The following is a 21371-nucleotide window of genomic DNA, read 5'->3' on the forward strand; positions in this document are numbered from 1 at the left end:
CGTGTATATATATATATATATATATATTTTTATATATATATAGGCACATAAAGCCTCCTGTTGCTTTCAAAACTGAGCCACTTCTCCCAGTCCTTGTACCATGAGTCTTACCAGGAAAAAAAAAAAAAAAAAAAAGAAAAAATGGGGAAAAAAAAAAAGGAAAAACAGAAAAACGGAAGGAGACTAAGGCAATGGCTGTGACATGAGGAGGTGGATGGGCATGGCCATGGGGATGAGCACTGCCACAGGGACACTGGCACCAGTCCTGGAGCTACCGGGTACCCGGCTTCCCAGCCTCCTTCCCGCTGCTGGATCCTGCCCTGACCCACATCCCAGCTCAGCTCCAAATCCCAGGAGGCAAAATTTCACCCCGGGGTGGAGGGGGAGCTCAGCTGGGGCTCCGCCATCCCCAAATGCCAGCTCTCCCGGGGAGGATAGGGGAGAAAAGAGAGGGGAAAGCAACAGCAGCTGGAGGCAGCAAGCGGGATCCCTCCCTGAGGCTCCGGACAGAAATGCTGCAGCATTTGGGGAGCCCCTCCTGCACTTCAGGGACCTCCCGACCCCACAATGGAGAGGGCAGGTGTGCTGCTGTGGCGATGGCAGCTGGGGAGGGGGGACGCAGCAGCTCACCCCCAGCTCCGTGGTGGCCACAGAGCTGCAGCCCCCGGGGTGGGGCGGGGGTTGGGTGGGTTTCTTCTTTTATAAATTTGAGCTTCGTCCTTGGGAGCCACGCAGGCAGCAGTGGAGGGCCGGGGCGGGGGCTAGTCAAAGCCATGCCAGTCACTCTGCTCCGAGTCGTACTCCAGCTCCGCGCCGATGCAGCGCACCCCATCCAGGAGCATCGGCGTGCCGTGGTGCCGGTCTGCAGGACAGGAGGGGACAGTGAGGACAGGGACAGAGACAGGGTGCAGCCACATATGGCCTCAGGCTGGCTCAGGGGGGGCCTTTGGAGAGCCCTTTTGGGGAGTTTTCAGGCTCACAGGTGCTTGTCCTCTCACCTACAGTCCCCACACAAGGGATACCGGCACCCAGGGGGCTGGGAGATGCAGGGATGCTGCACCCTGTCCCCAGGTCACCGCTGTGGTTGCTGCCCTCAGGGTGATGCCTGGGGACAGTGCTCAGCTCCTGGTGTGCCTAGGCTCGGGTGCTGCAATATATGGGGTGCGTGGGGACAGGCTGGGACGGGGTGGGGACGCCAGGCTGGGGCACAGGGTAGGGACACAATGAGAGAGCAGGAGGATGCCGGGGGAGCAAACCACCAGCCCCACGAACCCCAGGATCGGCTGTGTGGAAAATGCCGGTGAGAGCAGGTACCGTGTCACACGAAGCCGAGGAAGCTGAGCTATGAAACGCTGCTCTAATTAACAAACCCAAATTAGGCAGCAAGGTGGGGGAGGGGAAAAAAATTAAAATTAAAGACTGCCGTGCTGCCTAACAAGCAGCTGCGTTTGGAGGAGAGGGGGACCCCAGCGGGCTTGGCCACAGCCCCTGGGCTGGGTTTGGATGAGGACAGGGGGGCAGCGGGTGCCCCCGACCCACCCGCTGCAGCCCCGCTCCGTGCACCCCTACACCGGGGAGGTCCCTCAGCCTCATCCCGCAGGCTGGGGATTTTCGGGGTGAAAGTCGTCAGGTTTAGACAATTTCTTAGAAGTGTCCACCAGGTGGGGAACGTCTGCAGTGGCTGGGCCGGGAGAGCTGGAAGGAGATGGGCTGGGGAAGGAGGGAGAATGGCGTAGGGGCCAGGGGATGCAGGGAGCACCCCTGGCTCCCCAGACTCAGCAGAAAGCAGCCGGTCTCCGGCCAGGTCTGCGAGCGCTCCCTGCTACCGGCTGTGCCAGGAGGAAATGCTGCTCTGAAACCCAAGGAAATGCAGAAGGCCCCCCACACCGATGCCCACCGGCGCTGGCAGACCCTTACCCATGACGCGGGCTTGTACCACCACCTTGACACAGGCGCCTTCACCGGCCTCGCTGGTCAGGACCATCTCCTCCTTCAGGACCCCCTCCTTGTGCGCCGTGTACTCGCACTTCACGCTGTAGCCTGGGGACAGAGACGACCTGGGAGCTGGGCTCCAGCCGCGAGAGCTGCCTGCACCTTTCCTACCCCACCCCGGGAGCCCCTCCTCACCGCAGGCACCCTGAGGCAGCAGACCCAGGGGCATAGCTGATTTAGTCCCATCCCCACCACCAAGGTGCTGGGCACAAGTCTTGCTGGGCTCCCTCCCCACCCCGTGCCTCAGTTTCCCCACCCACGAGGCAGAAACAAGGATGCTGAGCTGTGGTGAAGCTCATAAAGCTCCACAGACATGCAGGCAAGGTTTTGGGGGACACAGGATGCTGTTTTTCCCAGTGCCGTGCTGAGGGCACTGCTGTGATGGTGCCGGGCATTCCCCAATGCTCTGAGCCAACGGCACCTCTGAGATCCACTTATCCCCGTCACCCTGCCCCAGGCCACGGGGGGTTTGCAGAGCCCCACAGCTCCTCTGCACCCCCAGTCACAGCCAAGGGGGGGCGGGTCCCACCTCCCACCCAGCCCAAACCCTGACCCTCCAGCCCCACACACTGCCCCAGAACATAACAAATGGTGCTGCCTTTGCCCTGCGCTGCCTGCAGCGCCCTGGCCAGGCAAACACCATGATCTCCCACCAGCCAGGCACACCCATGCCAAAATTGCCATGTCTTCCTCCTTGCAGAGCAAAGGCAACATGGAAACACCTCTTGGAGCCCCCAGCTTGGAGGGGGTGGGGGCTGGTCCCGGCCCCATGCCCCCCCCAGCACAGCAACAGAGCTGGCAGGGCCAAAGGAGGCAGTTGCTTTTGATCCAGAGGAAAAAAGCACAACGTAAAAAAATATAGGAGAGGCAGAAAATTAAACCATGCTGGCCTTTCAGTTGCAGAAAGGCATCAGTCAAACTCCAGCGGGGGGGTACACAAGCTTGCTGTGAGCACAGCCGGGCACCCCCCACAGAACTCACAGGGAGGCACCCCGACATGGCTGGCACAGGGGGGTGCTGCAACGGCACATAAAAAGAAATAAAAACACCCTGAGCATCATCTAGGCTCCAGAGCACACACAGCAGTTGGCTCCGCAAGCTCAACCCCAGGGCTCGGGAACATGGGGAGCACAGTGGGATGGGGGAGGGCGAACCATCTACGAGCATGATGAATTTTCCCTGACTGCTCCTCCGAGTCCCCAACCTGGCATGGGGCTCAGGTCCCCAGTGAAGGGCTGAGGAGCCAGAGGGGAGTAGAGCCAGGAGCTGGAGGAGCGCTCAGGGCAGGGAAGCGCTTTCTCTGCTCAAATGAGGGAGCTCCACCTTAAACGAGGATGAAAGGTTGTACCTGGAAGCAGGAGGGAGAAAGGGTGGCAAAACTTCCTCCTTCCAAGCGCCAGGAGCCTCCTTATCTCCAGCCCACACTCAGCCGGGGCCACTTTGTCTCTGTGTCTGTGCCACATCACAGCCCTGCTTGCCGGCCCCGCCGCGATTGTCACCACAGCCGGGAGCCGGGCACTGCCCTCTGCCCAGGCTGGGCGGCCCCGGGACCGCAGGAACAGGATTTGGCCCATGGCCGGGCAAACCTGGCAAGCTCCATCCCTTCCCACAGCTGAGGATGTGGGAAGTAGAACCTCAAAGGAAGCCCTGGCTGTCACCAGGACCCCAAGGACCTGGGGGACAAACGCCACTGAACCGCCGCGAGGCACCAGACACCTCCAAGTCCCACCGGAGCATCTCAGGATCCCCAAAGGACTCCTTTCCCCAAAGCCTTGGAAGCCCTGGCCCTGAGCCCAGGCTGGGCATGCCAGTCCAAGGTGGGAAGCTTCAAGCAAACAAAGCTTAAGTGCTTTGCTGGGCCGGGGCCAGCAGCAGTGCGGGAAGAGCCGCAGCCCAGCCCTGCCAGCCACAGCCCTGCTCCCGGACCCTCGGTTGCCAGGAGGCGGCACAGGGAGAGACGGCAAGCTGCAGCCCCAGGGAGATGGAGGGGACAGGGATGCGGGAAAGAGCATCCACCGGCTGCTTGTCAACCAGAGCTGCTGGCACTGGACCAGTCAAGGTGCCCCAAGGCGCTTTGCAGCCTGCTGTGTCCTCAGGACAGGTCCCATGTCCCCAGAACGGCTGCCACCAAGCCCAGGGTGATGCTCAGCTGTCCCAGCCGCTGTATCAGGGCCACTGTGCACAGCCCTGCTCCCTTTTCCCACTGATGCGCTGGCAGCAAACGGACCCCAGACCAGAGTCTGGCTGGTGCATGAGCCTGGTGCCTCTTGGAGCAAATCCTGTGCCTGTCCTTGTCCCATCCCCACCGGTCTGTGGGCTCTGCTCCACAAACCCACGGCCGCTCTTCACCTCTCGCCTCCCAGACTGATCTGAACCCACAAGAAACAGCATCTGATTGATGAACATTTGGGATAATGGAAGCATTTAACCTCCCAATTGCAGCTGATAAATTATGGAGAGATGTGGGTCTGCAGGGGACGGAGCAACAGGCTGGCTGCAGGCTGTAACTGAACACAGGCTGCCAGTGGGGACGGGACAGACCGAGCAGCACCGAGAGCTGGGGGAGCAAGAAGGGGATGGTGAAGGGCAGGGAGGAAGGAGGAGGCAGAGCAGCCAGCAGGACCCCCCCCAGCCCTGCAGCCATGATGCCAGGGGCTGCCACGTGCCTGGCCCCCAGCATGGGCTCAGATGGGGCTGAGCTGCCGCAGACACAGAACAAAGCAAAGCCCAGGTAGTTCCTCTGCACAGACCCACATTGGGCGCTTACGTTTCAGGACATTATTCTCTTTTCCTCCATGACAAGAGAATTAGCAAGAAGCCTGGAGACAGACTGAGAGGTGACCCCCCCCTTGGCTCGAGCCTCTTCTTTAGGCAGACCCTCGGCACAGGCAAAGAACAGAGAGAGCAAGTACTAAAAATACCAGCAGGTCTGGACTCTGTTCAGCAGGTTCTTGGATTAAAATGCCACAAAAGCTGCTCTCCAAGCACACAGGTCGGGGTCGGGCGTCTCCCGGGAGGCACAGTGGAAACATGGATTCCTTCTCTATGGGGTAAAGCTCTCCAATGCAGCGCTGCAGGGACAGGTGCCAGGATGTGGCCCCAGCAGAGGTACGGCCAGGACCAAATGCCCCCCTCATTGCTAGCAGCTGCAGCACGACCTGTCCCCAAAGCCCCGCAGGATGGGGACAGCCTAATCAGCCTGCCACCATCACACCCGTGCTCAGGTGAAGGATGAGGCTTGGGGTTTGGAAAGCGCTTTGGAGGGCACTCGCCCATCGAGTTCCCCCGAGGCAGGAAACACCCTGACAATAAAAGCCATCCCTGCAGGCTCACGGGGAGCTCTGGGCTCCCCAAGCAAGGCGAATCCCCCCCCGCGCCTGGGAAGGGCTCCACTCAGATGGCCACAGGTGCTCCTGGGACCAGGGAGCTGGCAGCTGCCTCCTGCCCCATGGGAGCATTTGGTTTGTGCTCCCCACGGGGTCCCAGCATGAGCCAGACACACTGCCACCCCCACGGGCACTTAGGGGTACATCTGGGTCTGGCAGCCCCCCGACCCAGGCAGTGTCCCCCTCACTGCTCACCCCTCACCGGCTGCAAAGCGAGGGCAGGATCCGGGATCCAGCACAGCAGCTGCTGGGGGGACAAAGGGGGGACCTTACCTTCTGGTAGGGGGGTGACACTGATGACTCGGAGGTTGAGGTTGGGGAGAGGCACGGCACAGACGTCCTTCCCCAGCCTCTGCACCAAGGGCAGGAGGAATGTGATCTCATACTTGTGGAGGATCTTCAGGAATCCCACCTGCAAGGGGGAGAACACAGCGGGGGTCACACCATGCCTCGGATGCGCAATGAGCTGTGGCAGGAGGTGGTCCCACACTGCCATCGTCCCATCCCATCTCGTCCCTCTCCACATCCCACCCTGGGAACAGGGACCCACCAGACATTGGCCACTCAAATAAATAAAAAAATGGGAAAACATAACAAACACGTCCATTTTGGCTGCACAAAACAAACAGCAAAAGCAACCAGTTCTGGGGCAAAGCCCCAGGAACAACCATCTTTCAGCATCACGGGAACCGAGACCAATTTTCCTGGATGCTGTTTCTGGTCTCTAAAAGCCAAGATGTTTCCAAGAGCATGCCTTCAAACCTCATTTATCCACTGCCACGATGAAAACCAGAGCCCTTTTCGGAGCCAACCGCCTCTGGAGCAGGGTCCATCTCCATCGCACTCAGCAAAAGCCATTTTGGGAAGGGAGCAGCAGGCTCCCCGCCTGCTGCAAAGCTCCGGACGTGCCTGCAAACCCTCCCTGCGGCAGAGTCCAGAGGACAGCCAGGATCCAGCCTGGCCGAGAGGACAATCCCCTCCTGGGGACACAGGATACCCAGTGCTCACCGACTGCCACAAACCCTGCCGGCAGCTGCGGGTAAGCTCTGGTCCCGGGCACCTTCGGTCTTCCATGCACACACGTGCAGCCCACTCCAAGCTGCACCTCAACCGCCTCATAAATACATATATAATACACACACATATACATATCTATCTATACACGCACAGATATAAACTGTACGCCATATGCTTACACATTCCTGGCCACGAGCAGCTCCAAGGCATCACGGCAACAAGAAATGACAACAAGCAGCTTTGGGGATTTTAAGACCGTGCAAAGATGTCTGGTGACCGTCCCTAAAGAACCTTTTCTCCTGAACGGAGAGGACTAGGGTCTCCTCCTGCCTCTGAAACGCACGCTGGGGCACGTTGTGCACCCCAAACCTGTCCAGAAGGAAGAGCCGTGTGGTTAAACACAGCCCTGACACAGACCCACACGGCACCAGCATGCTGAGCCGGGCCGGTCCCGCTGTGCCGTCGGGGCTGGCAGCGCCAAGGGCAGCAGGCAGCTGCCCCCCCTTCCCCGGAGAGGCACGTGCAGTGCCGGGGCGCCCGCAGCACGCTGCACGGCACGGGTGGAAAAAATAATAACAACCACCCACAGATCGGCAATTGCTAAGCAATTCACTGCCGTTTTTAGGGCGATAACCCATCATCCGCCCGGTACAAATAACTGACTCAGAGCTGAAAGGGAGTTTCAGATTGCTCTGCTGCACGCAACACCGGAGCAACCCCGATGCTCTCCAAGGGGTTTATTTCTTGGCAAAAAAGGGCCCCCAAAGGAGAGGCTGGGATGGAGGGGCCAGCTTCGCACCAGGTGAAGCAGCCACGATAAAGCAGCTCCAGGCAGAGGACCAGCAACCTGCACCTTCGAATCACTGCCGAGTTGCCCATCTCACACCCAGTCCCCGCTGCCACCAAAGCCCACGGCACGCCAGCACCAAAGCCTCCGTGCTCCCAGCGCTCAGCCCTGCTGCGTGGGACAGGAGCTGTGGGACAGGGCAGGCAGCGCATGCTCAGGTCTGCAAACCTGCCGGGCTGAAATACAAGGTGTCGTTAAAGATGGCTTGCTGTCCCCACTGCCATCACCGGCCCCCCTGCACAGCTTGGGAGCCACCATCAAACCTGAATGTCCAGATAGGGCAGTGATAGAAACCTCCCCAGAACAAGCAGAGCTGCAGGCAGAAGCCATGGGCAGCAGAAGCCCCACAGCTCAGGGGGCTACAACAGGCAGCACTGAGGGGGTCCACCCACCCCACAGGGCCCCCAGAATAGACCCAGCCACACTGCCGGGTGCGGGGACAGACCAGGGTGGCACCAGTACCCCCCTCATCCCCCAGGTCCCTGCTCCCACCTTGACAAGGAAGCTGCCATCCTTCTCCTGCATCACCATCACCACCGAGTCGTGGAGCTTCTCATCGAAGTGCACGTGGCCGTGGGTCCCCTCGGTGGGCTGGCTGGGGGCGAAGCGCACGCCCCCACCTTTCGCCTTGCTGCCTGCATGGGGAGGAGAGGACAGAGCCTGGCATCACTCTCTGCCCACCTGGGACGCACCCTCTTCATCCCCAGCTCTGTGTCCCCCCACAGCCCCCGGGGATGGACCAAGGCTGGAGCATGGAGTTTCCCCCCCTCTCGTTTCTCATTTTCCCCCAGTTTCCCCCCTTTCATTTCAGAAACACCCTGTGGCCACAGGCTGGGGAGGGAGCACATGGACATGGGTGACTAGTGGCCACAGAGAGCTCACTCTCCAAGCAAGTGGGGAGTGCATGGTCCAGCTGATGCCCAGAGACTGTGAGGGTCCCATCCATTCCCCAGAATCAGCAGCATTTGCTCGCTCCCGTGATTTTCTCAGGGCAGAGGAGAGGGACAAGCAGAGACACAGACTGCCGGGAAGGGGGCACAGGTAGGACAAGGACAGGGGGGAAGAACAGCTTCCCCAGGGAAGGGCTCCCACACATCTCAGGGTCTGGCTAGCATATTGGGGAGCAAAACCCACAGTGCCCTGGGGAAACACTGAGGTCCCCATGGCCAGCAGGAGCCTGCACAGGGGCACAAACGCTACATGCCCTTTTGCTTGCACCTTTGCAATACGCTCTCTGTGAGCTTCCAAGTAAAAACAGCGTCTCCTTTTCCTCCTCCTCCTCTCTAGTACACCCCAAGAAACCCCCTGGTCCGACTCCCGATTGCATCCATCTGGCAGCAGCCGGGAGCAGATTGCTGCCTCCTTAAAGAAAAGGCTCTTTGTGCCTCGGCAGGCTGGAAACGCCGGAGATTTAATAACTCGGCATTGTTCAGCCGGAACAGCTCGGCAGAAATCCCTTCCCCGCACGCAGGGGAAAACAAGAGACTCGGCTGCTTGCAGAATGATGCGGCTGCACGTGGCTGTGGTGGGGAAGGGGACACAGATGGCACCCTCCCTGCCGAAATGCAGGCAGCCCCCAGCCCCCCGTGACTGGGCACAGCCACCCTCTGCCCCACAGAGCCTTTATGGGTGCCACAGGGCAGGATGAGCCCAGGGACACACGTGGATCCCGTAAGCCGGCTGGGAGCTGCAGATAACGGACAAGGTCTCAGCCTGTTGTAGCTGACGGGCACCCTGATGCCAGCACTGGGCTCGGAGGACCCAAGCCCCAATGCCTGCCAGGAGACCAGCAGGGAAAATCCCAAATATGTGTCTTCATCACACGGTGCTTGGAGGCAGCACAGCTGATGCCTGTCACGGAGCCTGGGAAGCCTCGTGGCCCCTGGGGACGAGCGTCTCCGGAGGGCACCCAGCCACTGTCCACCTGGGCAGCCACAGTGCTCGGCTAGCCCCCCAGCACAGGGTGTCTGAAGACCCTCGGGAGAGAGGGAGGTCAGAAGAATGCGAAGGTGGCAGCCAGGCACTGCGGGCAGCTGTCCCGGGAACCGGCTGTCCCGAGAACCAGGTCACCTGCCAGCACGCACCCCGGTGACCTTGAGAGGCCGCACTGCGCGGTGCCCCCGTCCCAGCTCAGCAGGGACCGACAGGGACAGTCCTCACCCTGGCAGGAGAGGGCTGCCCCAGGCAGCCCAGATGGGTGACAGTGGCACCTCTGCAGCCCCAGGCACGTGGGGCAGGGGCACCCACCCACGCAGGATCTGCCGTGAGTCAGCCAGCACAGACATCTCATTAGGGGTGAAATGTAATTGTGCGTCCTGCAAACACCCGTCAGCAAAGGGAGGCACAGGCAGAGGTACAGGCAGAGGCTGGGCAGAAAATCACCCAGAGCTGGTGTGTTCTATCTCGAGCCCCCAAGTCCCACCACAGTCACGGCAGAAGGGTCAGTGGGACCTGCTGGACCCCACACAATCAGCGTGATGGCAGCCAGTCTGGTGCCACAATCCCTGGGCAGCCGGGGGTGGGTTTGGGGGTCCAACCCACACCTTCCACAGAGAGGGGGCCACCTGCCTTGCATATGTCAACAGCAATCTCAAGCTCTGGAAGCAGATGCCATCTTCAGAGTCACCACATCCCCCCAAAATGAGGGCACCCAGGCCTCAGCGTCCTCAGGGAGGCAGGGCTGGGAACAGGGAAGCACAGGGCTCCCCCAGCATGCTGCTCCCCACAGGGACCCCCAGCCCCTCTCCCCCATGCTGCCAGGAACAAGGCAGCCCAGAGCAAGCAACATGCCTGTCTTTTGTCATCACTACTAAGGGATTGCTCGCCTGGCCCTCATCCTGCTGGGAAGCCAGAGAAGGCTTTACTACCGGTGGGAGGAAAGTCCCCGGGATGGAGCCATCCGGCAGCTCCACTTGCCAGCAGCGGTGAAGGAGCCACAGAGGCCAGAGCCGTGACCGGGCGCACAAAGGGAGACGAAATCACGCCCAGCAGCAGCACAAAGAGCTTCTTCGGTCTTTGTCTCGATGCGGTGGAGAGCCAGGCACTGCCGCCACAGGGCACCTCGCACCAGCGGCCTTTTGGGGTCCCCTCCCCGCACCAGCAAAGCGCCCAGCTCCCCAAGCCCGGCACTGCCAGAGCCTTTCGGGGAAACAGATGGGGTCCGGGAGAGGCCAGGAGCACCCCAGGAGCATCTGGCACCCATTGCCTCCCTGAGCAGCCCCGCCTGGGGCAGGAGGTGCCAAGGGTTGTGCCGATCACTGGAGGGGGAATCGCAGCTGAGCGATGCCAGCAGCACCCCACCGGAGCCCCGAGCCTGCCACAAGCCCCCTCAGCAGGCGCTTGCTTGCAACCAACTTGCAGCAGAAAAACAGCAGCAATGCCACCACCGGTCCCCCGCAGCCTCCGACCTGCTCGGCTGCTCCCCGGACAGGGAGCGTGCAGGTCCAGGCAGCCTTTGCATCCCTGGCTGCAGGCAGGGCCACGGGCAGAGGGGCTTCATCGGGAAGGAGTATCAAACTTGGAGACTAGCCCTGGGCGGGGAGCAGGCAGCCCGAGAGGGGGTGAGGAGCAGGCAGGCAGGCAGGCAAGGGACACCAGGGACTCACCCTTGCTAGCCGTAGCCATGTGTCCCTGCAGCAATCGTCCTTGCGCGAAACTTCAAAGGCACGGGCAGGAGGCCATCCTCCGGGGCTGCCGCCGCTCCCGAGCGCCGGAGCTGGGGAGGGAACGGGCAGGGTTAGGCAGGGGCAGGTAGAGCTGGGGAGGGCAGCTGCTGCCCCAGACAGGTCCTGGGGCCAGCCGAGCACCACAGACGCGACGGCACTGCACGGCTGCGACTCCAGCACTGCTCCGGCACAAACCTGCCGGGGAGGAGCCTGCCTGCAGCTCGGGGGCGTCAGGCAGCCCAGCTTTGGGCAGCGGCGGGCAGCACGCCAGGGCCTGTGCCCAGCTCTGCCCCAATCACACAGGCAGGGCAGGAGCAGTGGCAGGATGGGCAGTGCCTCTGCCCTCTCTATCACAACCCCACGGCGTGACCCGACCGGCCCTGGCTCCTGCTCTGCCAGCCCTCAGGGATGCAGCCAGCCCCTGCCTGGGAAAGGGAGGATTCCTCCTGCTGTGCCATTCCTCCCTGGCACAACAGCCAGGACACAACCATCACATCTCCCAGCGCCGAGCAGAGAGCACACCGTGCCTCAGTTTCCCCATTTCCCGCCCCACAAGGGCTCCGGGACACCGAGCCCCGAGATGGGGAAGCCTTGCAGGTTTTCAGCAATAGCATGGACCCCAAACCCGAACCTCCCCAAACCCTTTTCTCCAGGCCTGGCAGCATGGCTCCCACGGGAAGGACCACTCTCTCCTGCCCATCTGATGCTGCCTCCCCAGGGCTGCGCTCCCCTGTTGTCCCTGCAGGCTAATGGGGGACCCCTGCCAGCACCCCCAGCCCCAGGGTGGGCACTGCCCTTGCACTAAGGCAGGAGGAGCCACTGGATCCAGGCTAGGGGCAATGGGGCTCACACCCCCCACTTCCCACCCAGGGGTTCAGGATCCGACACCCCCAAAGATCTCTTTGATGGAAGCTGAGACTAAAACCTCCTCCCTGGGGCCACCCAGTGCCACTGCCCCTCAGGAGGCCATGGGAGCGCAAATATGGGCTGGTATCACTGCTGGGCACCCAAGGAATCCAGCAGTAGGATGCAGGTGCCCAAAACAGCCCTGTCAGCAGTCTGGCCTGATAAGCACAAGGAAATTCATGGAAAAAGCATCAATCGCGTCAGCCTTTGGGGAAAACATGATAAAAAGCAGAGATGAAAGGGTGGGGAGCCTCTCCAGCAGCCAGAGCGCCAGCAGACCCTCACCATGGCCCCCATGCCCCACAGTGCTGCTGCCCAAAGACAAGACGATCCAGCTTGGAAGAGCCAGGAGGGAAAAGCCCAGGATTTGGGGATGCCTCGAGAGATGTGCCAGGGACAGAGAAACTGCCCATGGGCAGCACAGGGTGGGAGGAGACCCTGGGACAGGACACAGCTCCACAGGAGGTGGGGGGCACAGGGCAAGCTCCCCCAGAGCAGGTGCAAAGCATGTGACTGGCAGTGGGGGGCTTGGGGACCAGGGTGGTTGCAGTGGGGGTGAACATAGGACCCATGGGCTCCCCATACCCTTGAGGCTAAAGCCCCGGGGTCGTGGGTACCCCACGGACCCACCGACAGTCCCACGCCGTCGGGCCCCCGCCCAGCACCCCGCACAGTGGGTCCCCAGCGCTCTGCCCCTTCCCGTGGCTCCCCGGCACCCCGAGGCCGGGGATCAGCAGCAGTAAGGAGGCGGCGGCGCTGACGCACGCCTCCCCGCCCGAACCGCTCTGGGTGGCCCCAATCTGCCTCCGCCATCACCCGCGTGGCCCCGTCCCCGTCACGCGTGGGTGCGGGTATCCCCCCCGCGCCCCGTGTTTTCACACACACACCCCGACTCAGCTCCGGGGCTGCAAGAGGGGACACGGGGATGCGCCCCCAGCCTCGGTGTTCTCCTCTGCGCAACGGGCCAGCGGAGCGGCCCGGGAGAGCATCCTGCCCCAGCCCACTGGGATCGGGGGCTACTGGAGACCTCACCGAGGCGGTTATGCCGGGAGAGGGCAATGAGAGGAAGGGGCCCCACCGCCCTGGGGAGGGAGAAACCCCGGAGACACCCACCCCCCCTCCAGACCCCGCTCCCCCGGTCTGCCCCTCACTCACCCCGGCCAGTGCGTCCCGGACGCCGCCGCGCTCCCCGCTTCCCACTACCGGGACACGCCCCCCACCTCCCATTGGCCCCGCCACACCCTCCGCTGTTCCCATTGGCCCGCACTCTCGGCGGTCACGCCCCCCCGCCACGCCCATCGGCAGCGGCTCCGGCGGCACAGCTTCCCGAGCGGCCCCCGCGGGGGTAGGCTCGTCTCCAAGGGGCGGGACTGTCGCTAGGGGGCGGGGCGAAAGGCTGGGGCAGCCAATGGGGGGCGGGCGCGCACGGCTGCGGGACGCCGGGGCAGGCGGTGGGGTGCGCGGCGCCGCGCAGGGGGGCACCCGCCCGGTCCCCCCCGCTCCCCGGGCGATGCGGTTGCCATGGCAACCTGTCATTTCCTGACAATGTTTTGCTGCTCAGACTTCAATCTCCGAGCCCGGCCCGAGCTGCGGGACACGGGGGGAGGATGGAGGGCGGCCGGGCACCGAGCTGGGGCCCGGGCACGGTGGCTGGGCCGGGCTGGCTCATCCCATCCCATCCCATCCCCTGGAGACAACCCTGAGACTCCGGACAGCCTGGCCCGGCAGAGCTCCCAGGCTCTGGCTGTCACCATCCGAGGCTACGTGTCCCTTCGCCCGGTGGGACAGAGCACGGGGAAGGGCCACGTCTCCCTGAGGGGACGGCGAGGCACCAGCAGGGATGGCGGGAGCCGGCTGTCAGGGGCGTTGAGAGTGGGAAAGGCAGCTGGGACGCGTCCCTGCCAGGAAAACACTGACAGTTCCCTTCCAAAGAGCACGTCCACCCGCCTGGGAATGATGTAGAGTGAAGCAGCGGGCCCCCCCATGTGGGGCAAGAGCCATCCCTGTGGGGGAGCGGGGTCAGGGCTTGCTCAGCCCCAATGAGCCAGCAGGGCTGGATCTCACATGCAGTGCCAGCAGGGACACAGGGACAGGGAACACGGCACACCCCAGGGGTTAAGCTGACCCCCCCACAGCTCGTCCTGCAGTCCCTCAGCAGCCCTGGCTTTAACCATGGCCTCCAGATGCCAGAACACTTAAAACTGTGGGGCTTCATTCCCAGGGAGCTGCTGGAGCCCCAGCTGTGTCCTTGCCTCCAGCACGTGTGACACCGTGCACAGCTCGGCCCCCCGGGAAGGGACATGCAGACCCCGGCTCGCCCCTCTGCTGGGACACACCACACACCCACACATTGGGAAAAAAACTGTTTTTTACCCTAAGAAGGCCGCAGGTGACCCCGATGCAGTGACGATTGTGCCTAGAGCCACCCCCAGGCATCTTCCCACAACTGGGGATGTCCCCCGTGGGAGACAAGCGGAGGAACAGGGGGTATCATCAGGTACCCCCACCCCACGGCTGGGCTGCCCACGCGGTTGGCGTGTGGCAGCACTAGGCTGAGACCTGGGGCTGCTGCCCAGCCACACAGCGAGCAGGTCTGTGTGCCGTGGCACGGATTTTCTCAGAGATTACAGAAACAAACAGCTTTGAGTAAGGGATTAAATCCCAGCCTCCACTAGCGCACGTCTCCCCCAGCCCGGCCAGCCCAGCGGCATCCCCACGCTGCCCACCGCCCTCCGATGCTGGACCAGCTGGGAAATAAATACCCCCAGGCAGGGGCAGGTTGGATCCCCGCAGCGACTCAGCCTTGCAGGGAGGTCTCCAAGCGATGACCTGGCTTTTTAATTACCAACATGCAAGGGGGAACCGTCAGCAGGCGCTGGCAGGAGGGCTGAGCGGAGCCCATGGCGTAGCGATGCTGCTGCCACGCTGCCCGCCGGCGGCCATGGGGGGATCCCAAGGGTGGGCACAGGGTCCCTGCTTCTGCATCTGCATTTTCCACCTCTGGCTTTTGTCCTTGAGAGTCCATCCTGGGGACTGTGGCAACTGGGAGGCACCGGGATGGCTCTTCCAGCTCAGGAGGAGCTCCCATGGGTGGGAGAGGTGGGGCAGGCAGTGGAGAGGTGGGGGGGGAGAGGGCAGCCTGGGCAAGGGGCTACCAGGCAGGCGAGGGTCCGCTCACCGCTGCGGGCACTGGGCTTCCTGCAGGCGCCGGCTGAGGTCGTCTATCCGCACGTTCTTGAGGTGCAGCAGCTGCTCCAGCCTCCCTACCTTCAGCTGCAGGATCTGAGCAGAAACCCCAACACCCCCTCAGTTTGGTTTTGGGGGGCAGGAGGCACATCCATCCACCCCAGGTAGGCTCGGGGGGGGGCGGGGCCTGCCTGACACCCAGCAGACAAGGACAGGGGACACGGGGCTGACAGTGAACTCAGGGCCAGGCTGGTGTGGCTGGTGGACTCACTGAACAGCATCAGCCATCTTTAACCGCAGGGGAAACTGAGGCAGGTGAGCACCACTGCCAGATTTCGGGTCTCTATTTCTGCTCCCACAACCTGCATCAAGCAAACACTCCCCCAAAACGTGACCCAGGAGTCCCAGCTCCCCACCAGGACTTGGTGACAACTCTTCACACCTGAGACACCCCACAGCATTCCTTCCCCTCTTTCAAAATTTACATCTTAGGAGATGTTTTCCAGCAGAAAAGCCCTGGTTTTAGGCAAGACAGAGCCGTTTCCCTGGCTTGGTGCTGAATGAAGCTCTGTTTCCAAAATCACCCACTGCCCAAGGTTGAACAAGACATGCCTGGAGCCTGGTCTGCAGCCCCGGGACATGCAGAGGGTCTGTGCAGCTGCGATGCCCACTCTGCATCGCCCTCGTTACTGCGGGCTCGAAGGACTGACCAGAAAGCATAAGGACCGGGAACATTTGGGAATCACGGATTGACGTGACTGACATGGGTGTGTGCCACAGAGATTGAGGGCACAGCCAGAAGGGAAGGATTGAAAGAGAAAGCTGTTTGCCCCGGGAGATCTGCAGGCAGAGGCTTTACAAGGGCTTTTACTGGATAAACGTCTGCAAAACACCTTCTGCTGCAGAAGGAGAAGAGGGCTGCGGGGACTGAACCACGTCTTCGGGCCACGCTGAGCTATCACTGCCTGTCTGGCCTGGTTTGACCAGACCTTTGTCCTTTAAGCCCAGCACGGTACCCAGGAGCCCAGCACTGCTGTGGAGCAGCCAGAGGAGCACCTGAGACAGACTCTGGCCGGCTGGACCACGGCAAAGCCACCACCAGGCTGGCCCACGCCCAAGGGTGCCACCAGAGCTGGGTACAGAGACAGCAGCAGCCCAGGAGGTTGACAGCACCGAGCAAACACCTCTTTGGGCTGTTGCATACACCACCATCGCAGGATGGCCGGGGAAGCGAAGGGAATCTGTCCCTCAGTGCTGCCACAGGGACAGTGCTTGGCTGGGGTGACAGAGGGTGGGCTCACCTGGATGGTCTCCTGTGCCAGAAGCAGGGCCTGCTCCCTCTCTGCCAGCTGCTGGCGGACAGCCGTGTCCCCTGGGGAAGCCTGGGCACAGCCGTGGTAGCTCTTCATCACCCTGGACCAGGAAAGGAAATGTCGGGACAATAACTGACCCCTCCTGCAGCATTGCTGACAGGCCACGGAGCTGGTACAGGCCATGGGGCTCACACACACACCCAGCTCCTCCACATCCTGCCCCACACACCACTGCCCTTGTGGCACAGGGCTCCCCTGAACCTCGCAGGGACCCCCAGAGCCCCATCCCTCTAGAAGCCCCCAGGATGGGCACATCACCAGCACTCAACACATGCCTGCAGTGTCCCTGCACAGCACCAGCAGCCCTTACCCTGCAGCCCTGGGAGACTCCTGGGCGTAGCTTCCTCCCATGCCGCCCTTCGCCTTTGAGTAGCCTGCAAAACACAGCAGTTAGCGCATGATCTGCTCAAACAGCTCTGCCGACCCCACCCGCTCCCCCAGGGACACCCCCTTCCAGCGGTGTCTCCTATCCCCCCAGGCCTGGCTCATTATTTGGGTGCCCCACCACGAGGCAGGGCTGTGTATGCCCCCTGCCCCCCTCCAGGGACTAGAAAGTTCATGGTTTGGGGTTTGAACCCAGGGAGCCCATAGCACAGCTGGGATGGGACCCTCCTTTCTGATGGGCGATACACTGACCCTACCCGTCTCCAGGTAGCTGACTTCTTCCAGAGCTGCCCGTACACCCTGCTCCTGCACAGAGAGGAAGGAAAACACACATCACGCCTGGCCACGAGCCATGGGTGTCCCCGTGGGTGAGCTCACGAACAGCCCCTGTGCAGCAAGGGGGCCTGGCCGCACCCCAGTGTTGGAAGAAGACGGGACAGGGTTACCCCAGCCTGCCTGGCTCCTCATGCCACCACTCTCTGAGCAGTGCTGGGGCTTGAGGCTCTGGGGAGTTCCAGCCTGGGGGTTTGCTCCCACAGCAGTGGGAGAGGCCAGTTAAAAGCAGGGGGCTCCCAGGGTGGCTTTGGTGCTGGCTGCTTGGGAGTTACGGCCTGAAGGCAAGGCTGGGATCCATCTGCCTGAATTCCTGCCTGCTTCACAGCCACAGCCCTTCCCGAAGCAAATTCCTCCTCTGACCTGAGCACCTGAGTTGCTGGCAGAGACAGCCCAGCCTGCTCTAGCTCCACCGGTTCATTATCCTCCTCTCACATCGCAAGGACTGTGACAGTCATGGGCTGAGGGTTTGCCCAGGGCAGGAGAGGAGGCAGCTACTGCTGCCAGCCCTGTCCCAATGCCAAGCTGTCCCTGCTCAGCGCATGCCGCCAAGCCCCATGCAACACCCGACACCCTCCCTGCTCCTCTTCAGGGGCGTCACATGAGCAGGGAGCACAGTGAGGAGGGACCGGTGATGGGCAGTGGGGAAGGAATGTGATGGAGACCACATCCCCTCTCCTCCCCGACTCACAGCCGCTCCTCCCGGGCTGCCGGGGCCAAGTCAAGGCTATGGATCGAGTGGGGCCACAGTGCTTCCCACGGCAGCGCACGGCTGCCATCTGTGGCTGCTTACTGAGACCGGCCCTGCCGCCTGCATTGCTTCCCAGTGGGGAGCTCCTCTGCCTCTGAGCACCCCCGGGAGATGGAAGCAGGATCCTCATGATGTGGAGACGGAGGTACTCAGGTGGATAGTGATGCCCACAAGGGTGCCTGGGGCACAGCTCAGCCCTGCTCTGATTATACTGACCTGTCTGTAGAGTGGCTACTTGCCCTCATTGCTCTCCAGCCCCTTAGACATAGTATCTACAACCAGGATGTGGCACACCGGGTGTCCCCTTTCCCCCAGGCCCCTCTGACCTGGCCTGGGCCAGGCACCACCTTGCTCTGCCTCTGCTTCTCATCGATCTTCTGCCGCAGCAGGAGCAGCACCTGCTCCACCATGCCCGGCCGGCACTGCACAACCTGCTGGATCACATCGTCTGGTACGGAGAAGTTCAGCTTACTCAGCACTTTCCTAAAAGAGGAGCCAAATGAGTACCCAGGAGGGCAGAGAGGCAGGGAACCTCCTGCCCGCAGCACCCTCAGCTGGGTCCCGGCTGGCCTGGTCCCCAGCCAGGACAAGTGGGGACACTCTGCGGGGCAGCACAGTGCTCCCAGTGTGGGGGAGCAGGGCTGCCGCCCAACCCGGTACCTGTTGAGATGGCCCCAGTTAGCGAGTTTCTGCGGCGTGGAACTGGCAGGCACGTAGCTGTGCAGCTGCACCATGGCAGGGAAGAAGAACTTGACCACCTCGGCTGCCAGCACTGGGGAGGAGAGGAGGAGAGGGGCTGGGGGCGGCGGGCACCCCGGGACCTCTCCCACCGGGCCCACAAGGCCCAGGGGCCACCCCGGCCAAGGCCCAGGGGCCACCCCAGCCAAGGCCCATCCCTAGGCCCGACCCCCCACCCCAGGCCCATCCCGCCGTGTCCCCCCGTCCCACCCCCGTCGCTGAAGTCTCGGGCGACGTTCCTGCGTGGCCGGGAAAGCGGCACGGCATCCAGCCAGCGGTAGAGGGTCCGCAGCTCGCCCTCCGCCCCGCCGCCCGCCATGCGGCGTCCCACCACCCCCGGGCCGCGCCGCGTCCCGCCGCCATGGCAACGGCCCCGCGGGGCATGCTGGGAGCGCGGCCGTCGCCTGGCAACGGGCGGCCCGGAGGGCGCGGGGGGGGGCGGCGAACGATGGGGAGGCCCGGGGGGGGAATGGGGGGCTCCGAGCAATGGTGGGGGGGCCTGGGCAAGGGGAGGTGTCCTTAGTGATGGGGGTCTGGGGGGATCTGAGCAAGGGGAGGGGGCTGGGGGTGCAGGACCAGGGTGAGGGAGTCTGTGAGCAATGGCGGGGGGAGTGTCCAGGACCACGGTGAGGAGGGCCCTGAGCAATGGGGAGGCCCTGGGGGGCCACATGCAACGTGGAGGCCCTGGGGGTGCTAAGACCACAGCAAAGTGGTCCCTGAGCAAGGGGTGGGGAGCAGGACCAGGTCAAGGGTGGGGGGGCACAAGCAGTGGGGAAGGCCAGAGAGAGCCCTGGCACCCACCAGTGAGGAAGACCCCGAGCAAGGGGGGTCTCCGCTCTGGGAAGGTGCAGGGAGGAGGATCCCAAGATGGTCCGATGGTGGACCCCAATGTGGCAGGTGGCCCCAGCTGCCAACCTCCCAGGCTAAAGATCAGCTCGAGGTAGTGCTCTTGGCAATGGGCACCCCGAGCCTGTGTCCAAGGTCTGCCATCCCCTCCTGGGGGCAGCCGCTGGGGGGGCGCTTCCCAGGAGTGGACACTATAGCTGGGATGGACATCTTAGCTGGGGTGGACATAGAATCATATAGTCATAGAATATCTCAAGTTGGAAGGGACCCATAAGGATCATCAAGCCTAACTCCGTGCTCCTTGCAGGACTACCTAAAACTAAGTGATGTGACTAAGAGTGTTGTCCAGACACTCCTTGAATGCTGACAGGGTTGGTGCCATGACCACTTCCCTGGGGAGCCTGTTCTAGGGACCAAGCACCCACTCACTCAGTGATCCTAACATCTTAGCTGGGACAGACATCTTTGCTAGGACAGGCATATTAGCTGGGTCGGACATCTTATCTGGGATGGGCACCATAGGTGGGATGGACACTGTAGCTGGACATCGTAGCTGGGAAGGACATCTTAGCTGGGATGGACACCTTAGCAGGGATGGACTGTTCCCTGGGACGGACCATTCCCTGGGATGGACACCATAGCTGGGACTGGACATCTTGTCTGGGTCGGACATCTTATCTGGATCAGACATCTTATCTGGAATGGGCACTATAGGTGGGATGGACATCTTATCTGGATCAGACATCTTATCTGGAATGGGCACTATAGGTGGGATGGACATCTTAGCTGGGGTGGACATCTCAGCTGGGACAGACACTTGGCCCAAATACCATCTCTCCCTGGCACAGGGCTACCAGTAGAACCAGCCATGTTTTTGTGTAGGTAGCCAGGACTCCCTGGTCGCCCTGGTGGTAGTCCACAAGCCTGGCTCCCTCCAAGGTCCGCACGTGGCTCCAGGCTCCCAGCCATGGATCCTGGCAGCTGGACTGCAGGCTCCTGCCGGGCAAAGCCAAGCAGAGGAGCCGGCTGAAAGTGCGACACGAACCAAGCCGGGACGTGCGGGGTTGGTGCCGTGGCTTGTCACCCCGTGGGGCTGCTCGGCTGTCCCGGCACACGGGCAGGGATGGGCAGATTATGGTACTGAGGGCTGTGATACCAGGGGCGAGTGAGACGCTGGGCACAGCGATAAGCCCCATTCGTGGCTCGGTCCCCAGTGAGGTGGGACGGGGACAGCATGGGGATGGCTCCCGCTGATGGGGCGGTTTATCTGCCGCTACCGCCTGCTCGGTCCCTGCTGCTCCCTTGCTACGGCAGGGTCTGGACACGGGAGCTCCGTCTCTGCCGCCAGCAGCCCTGCAGGATGCGTGCCTCAGTTTCCCTACCCCACGCCTCTTCTGGCCACAGCAGCTGCGAGAGAGGGGGGGCTAATGGGGTTTCACTCATGGTTTGGTACTCGCTGAAGATAAAAGTGGCCTGAAAGGGTTTATTTTTGGTCAAACCAGAACCAAATTCGGCATATTGAACCAGAACCACCCTCTCCACGACAGGGCAGGGTTCATCACAGCAGCCACCGTCCCCAGGCCCTGAGTCGCAGGAACGGGCAGCAGTCGCAGCCTCCCCTGGGTGCGCGGAGCAGAAAGCAGCAAAACAGGAAGGGGGGGGACGGAGACGCCCCTTTGCCCCCCCCCGCAGCTTCCTCCCCATCACTGCCAAGGATGCTTTGGGGTGGGGAGGTTTTGCTCGGGGAGCCCCAGGATCCTCCAGCCGCAACTTCCGAAACTGCAGCCTCGCCCAGAGCCTCCGCCATGGCTGTGCGTCCCGGATGTGCCAGCAAAGCCACTTCCAGTGCCACCACCACTGCCAGCCCCTCGGCATCTTGCTGCCGCCATCCTCTTCCTCCTCCTAACTCTGCCCCTCTAGCTCATCAAACTCTGAAGTCTTTGAAAT

At 62.3% G+C, this 21371-nt stretch overlaps 2 protein-coding genes across 2 annotated transcripts; both read right to left on the reverse strand.

Moving 5' to 3' along the window:
- Nucleotides 1-35: 35 nt before the first annotated feature.
- On the reverse strand, nucleotides 36-13031 carry ADISSP (adipose secreted signaling protein). The gene is made up of 6 exons (XM_054203361.1): nucleotides 12969-13031; nucleotides 10848-10957; nucleotides 7735-7877; nucleotides 5652-5790; nucleotides 1918-2040; nucleotides 36-862 (listed from the first exon to the last, which is right to left on the reverse strand). The coding sequence occupies exons 2-6, from the start codon at nucleotides 10864-10866 to the stop codon at nucleotides 762-764; spliced, it is 525 nt and encodes a 174-aa protein (XP_054059336.1). The 5' UTR covers nucleotides 10867-10957; nucleotides 12969-13031; the 3' UTR covers nucleotides 36-761.
- A 1956-nt stretch (nucleotides 13032-14987) lies between these two features.
- Nucleotides 14988-18897, reverse strand: SPEF1 (sperm flagellar 1). The gene is made up of 7 exons (XM_054203506.1): nucleotides 18789-18897; nucleotides 18501-18612; nucleotides 18167-18323; nucleotides 17005-17062; nucleotides 16683-16746; nucleotides 16301-16412; nucleotides 14988-15095 (listed from the first exon to the last, which is right to left on the reverse strand). The coding sequence occupies exons 1-7, from the start codon at nucleotides 18895-18897 to the stop codon at nucleotides 14988-14990; spliced, it is 720 nt and encodes a 239-aa protein (XP_054059481.1).
- Between the last annotated feature and the right edge of the window lie 2474 nt (nucleotides 18898-21371).

The sequence above is a fragment of the Rissa tridactyla genome, chromosome 5, assembly GCF_028500815.1.
Source record: "Rissa tridactyla isolate bRisTri1 chromosome 5, bRisTri1.patW.cur.20221130, whole genome shotgun sequence".
In the NCBI taxonomy this organism is placed as follows: Eukaryota; Metazoa; Chordata; class Aves; order Charadriiformes; family Laridae; genus Rissa; species Rissa tridactyla.

Bases quoted from the DNA above. Each gene is read 5' to 3' on its own strand.
- SPEF1 (XM_054203506.1), bottom strand. From the start codon at position 18,897: ATGGCGGGCGGCGGGGCGGAGGGCGAGCTGCGGACCCTCTACCGCTGG. The intron at 18,324-18,500 runs GTACCGGGTTGG...CTCCTCTTTTAG, and splicing joins AACTGGGGCCATCTCAACAG to GAAAGTGCTGAGTAAGCTGA. The intron at 15,096-16,300 runs GTGAGCCCACCC...GTTTCTGCTCAG, and splicing joins TGGCACAGGAGACCATCCAG to ATCCTGCAGCTGAAGGTAGG.
- ADISSP (XM_054203361.1), bottom strand. The intron at 5,791-7,734 runs GTGGGAGCAGGG...TCCCCCTTGCAG, and splicing joins ATGGCAGCTTCCTTGTCAAG to GTGGGATTCCTGAAGATCCT. The intron at 2,041-5,651 runs GTAAGGTCCCCC...CTCTGTCCCCAG, and splicing joins TGTCACCCCCCTACCAGAAG to GCTACAGCGTGAAGTGCGAG.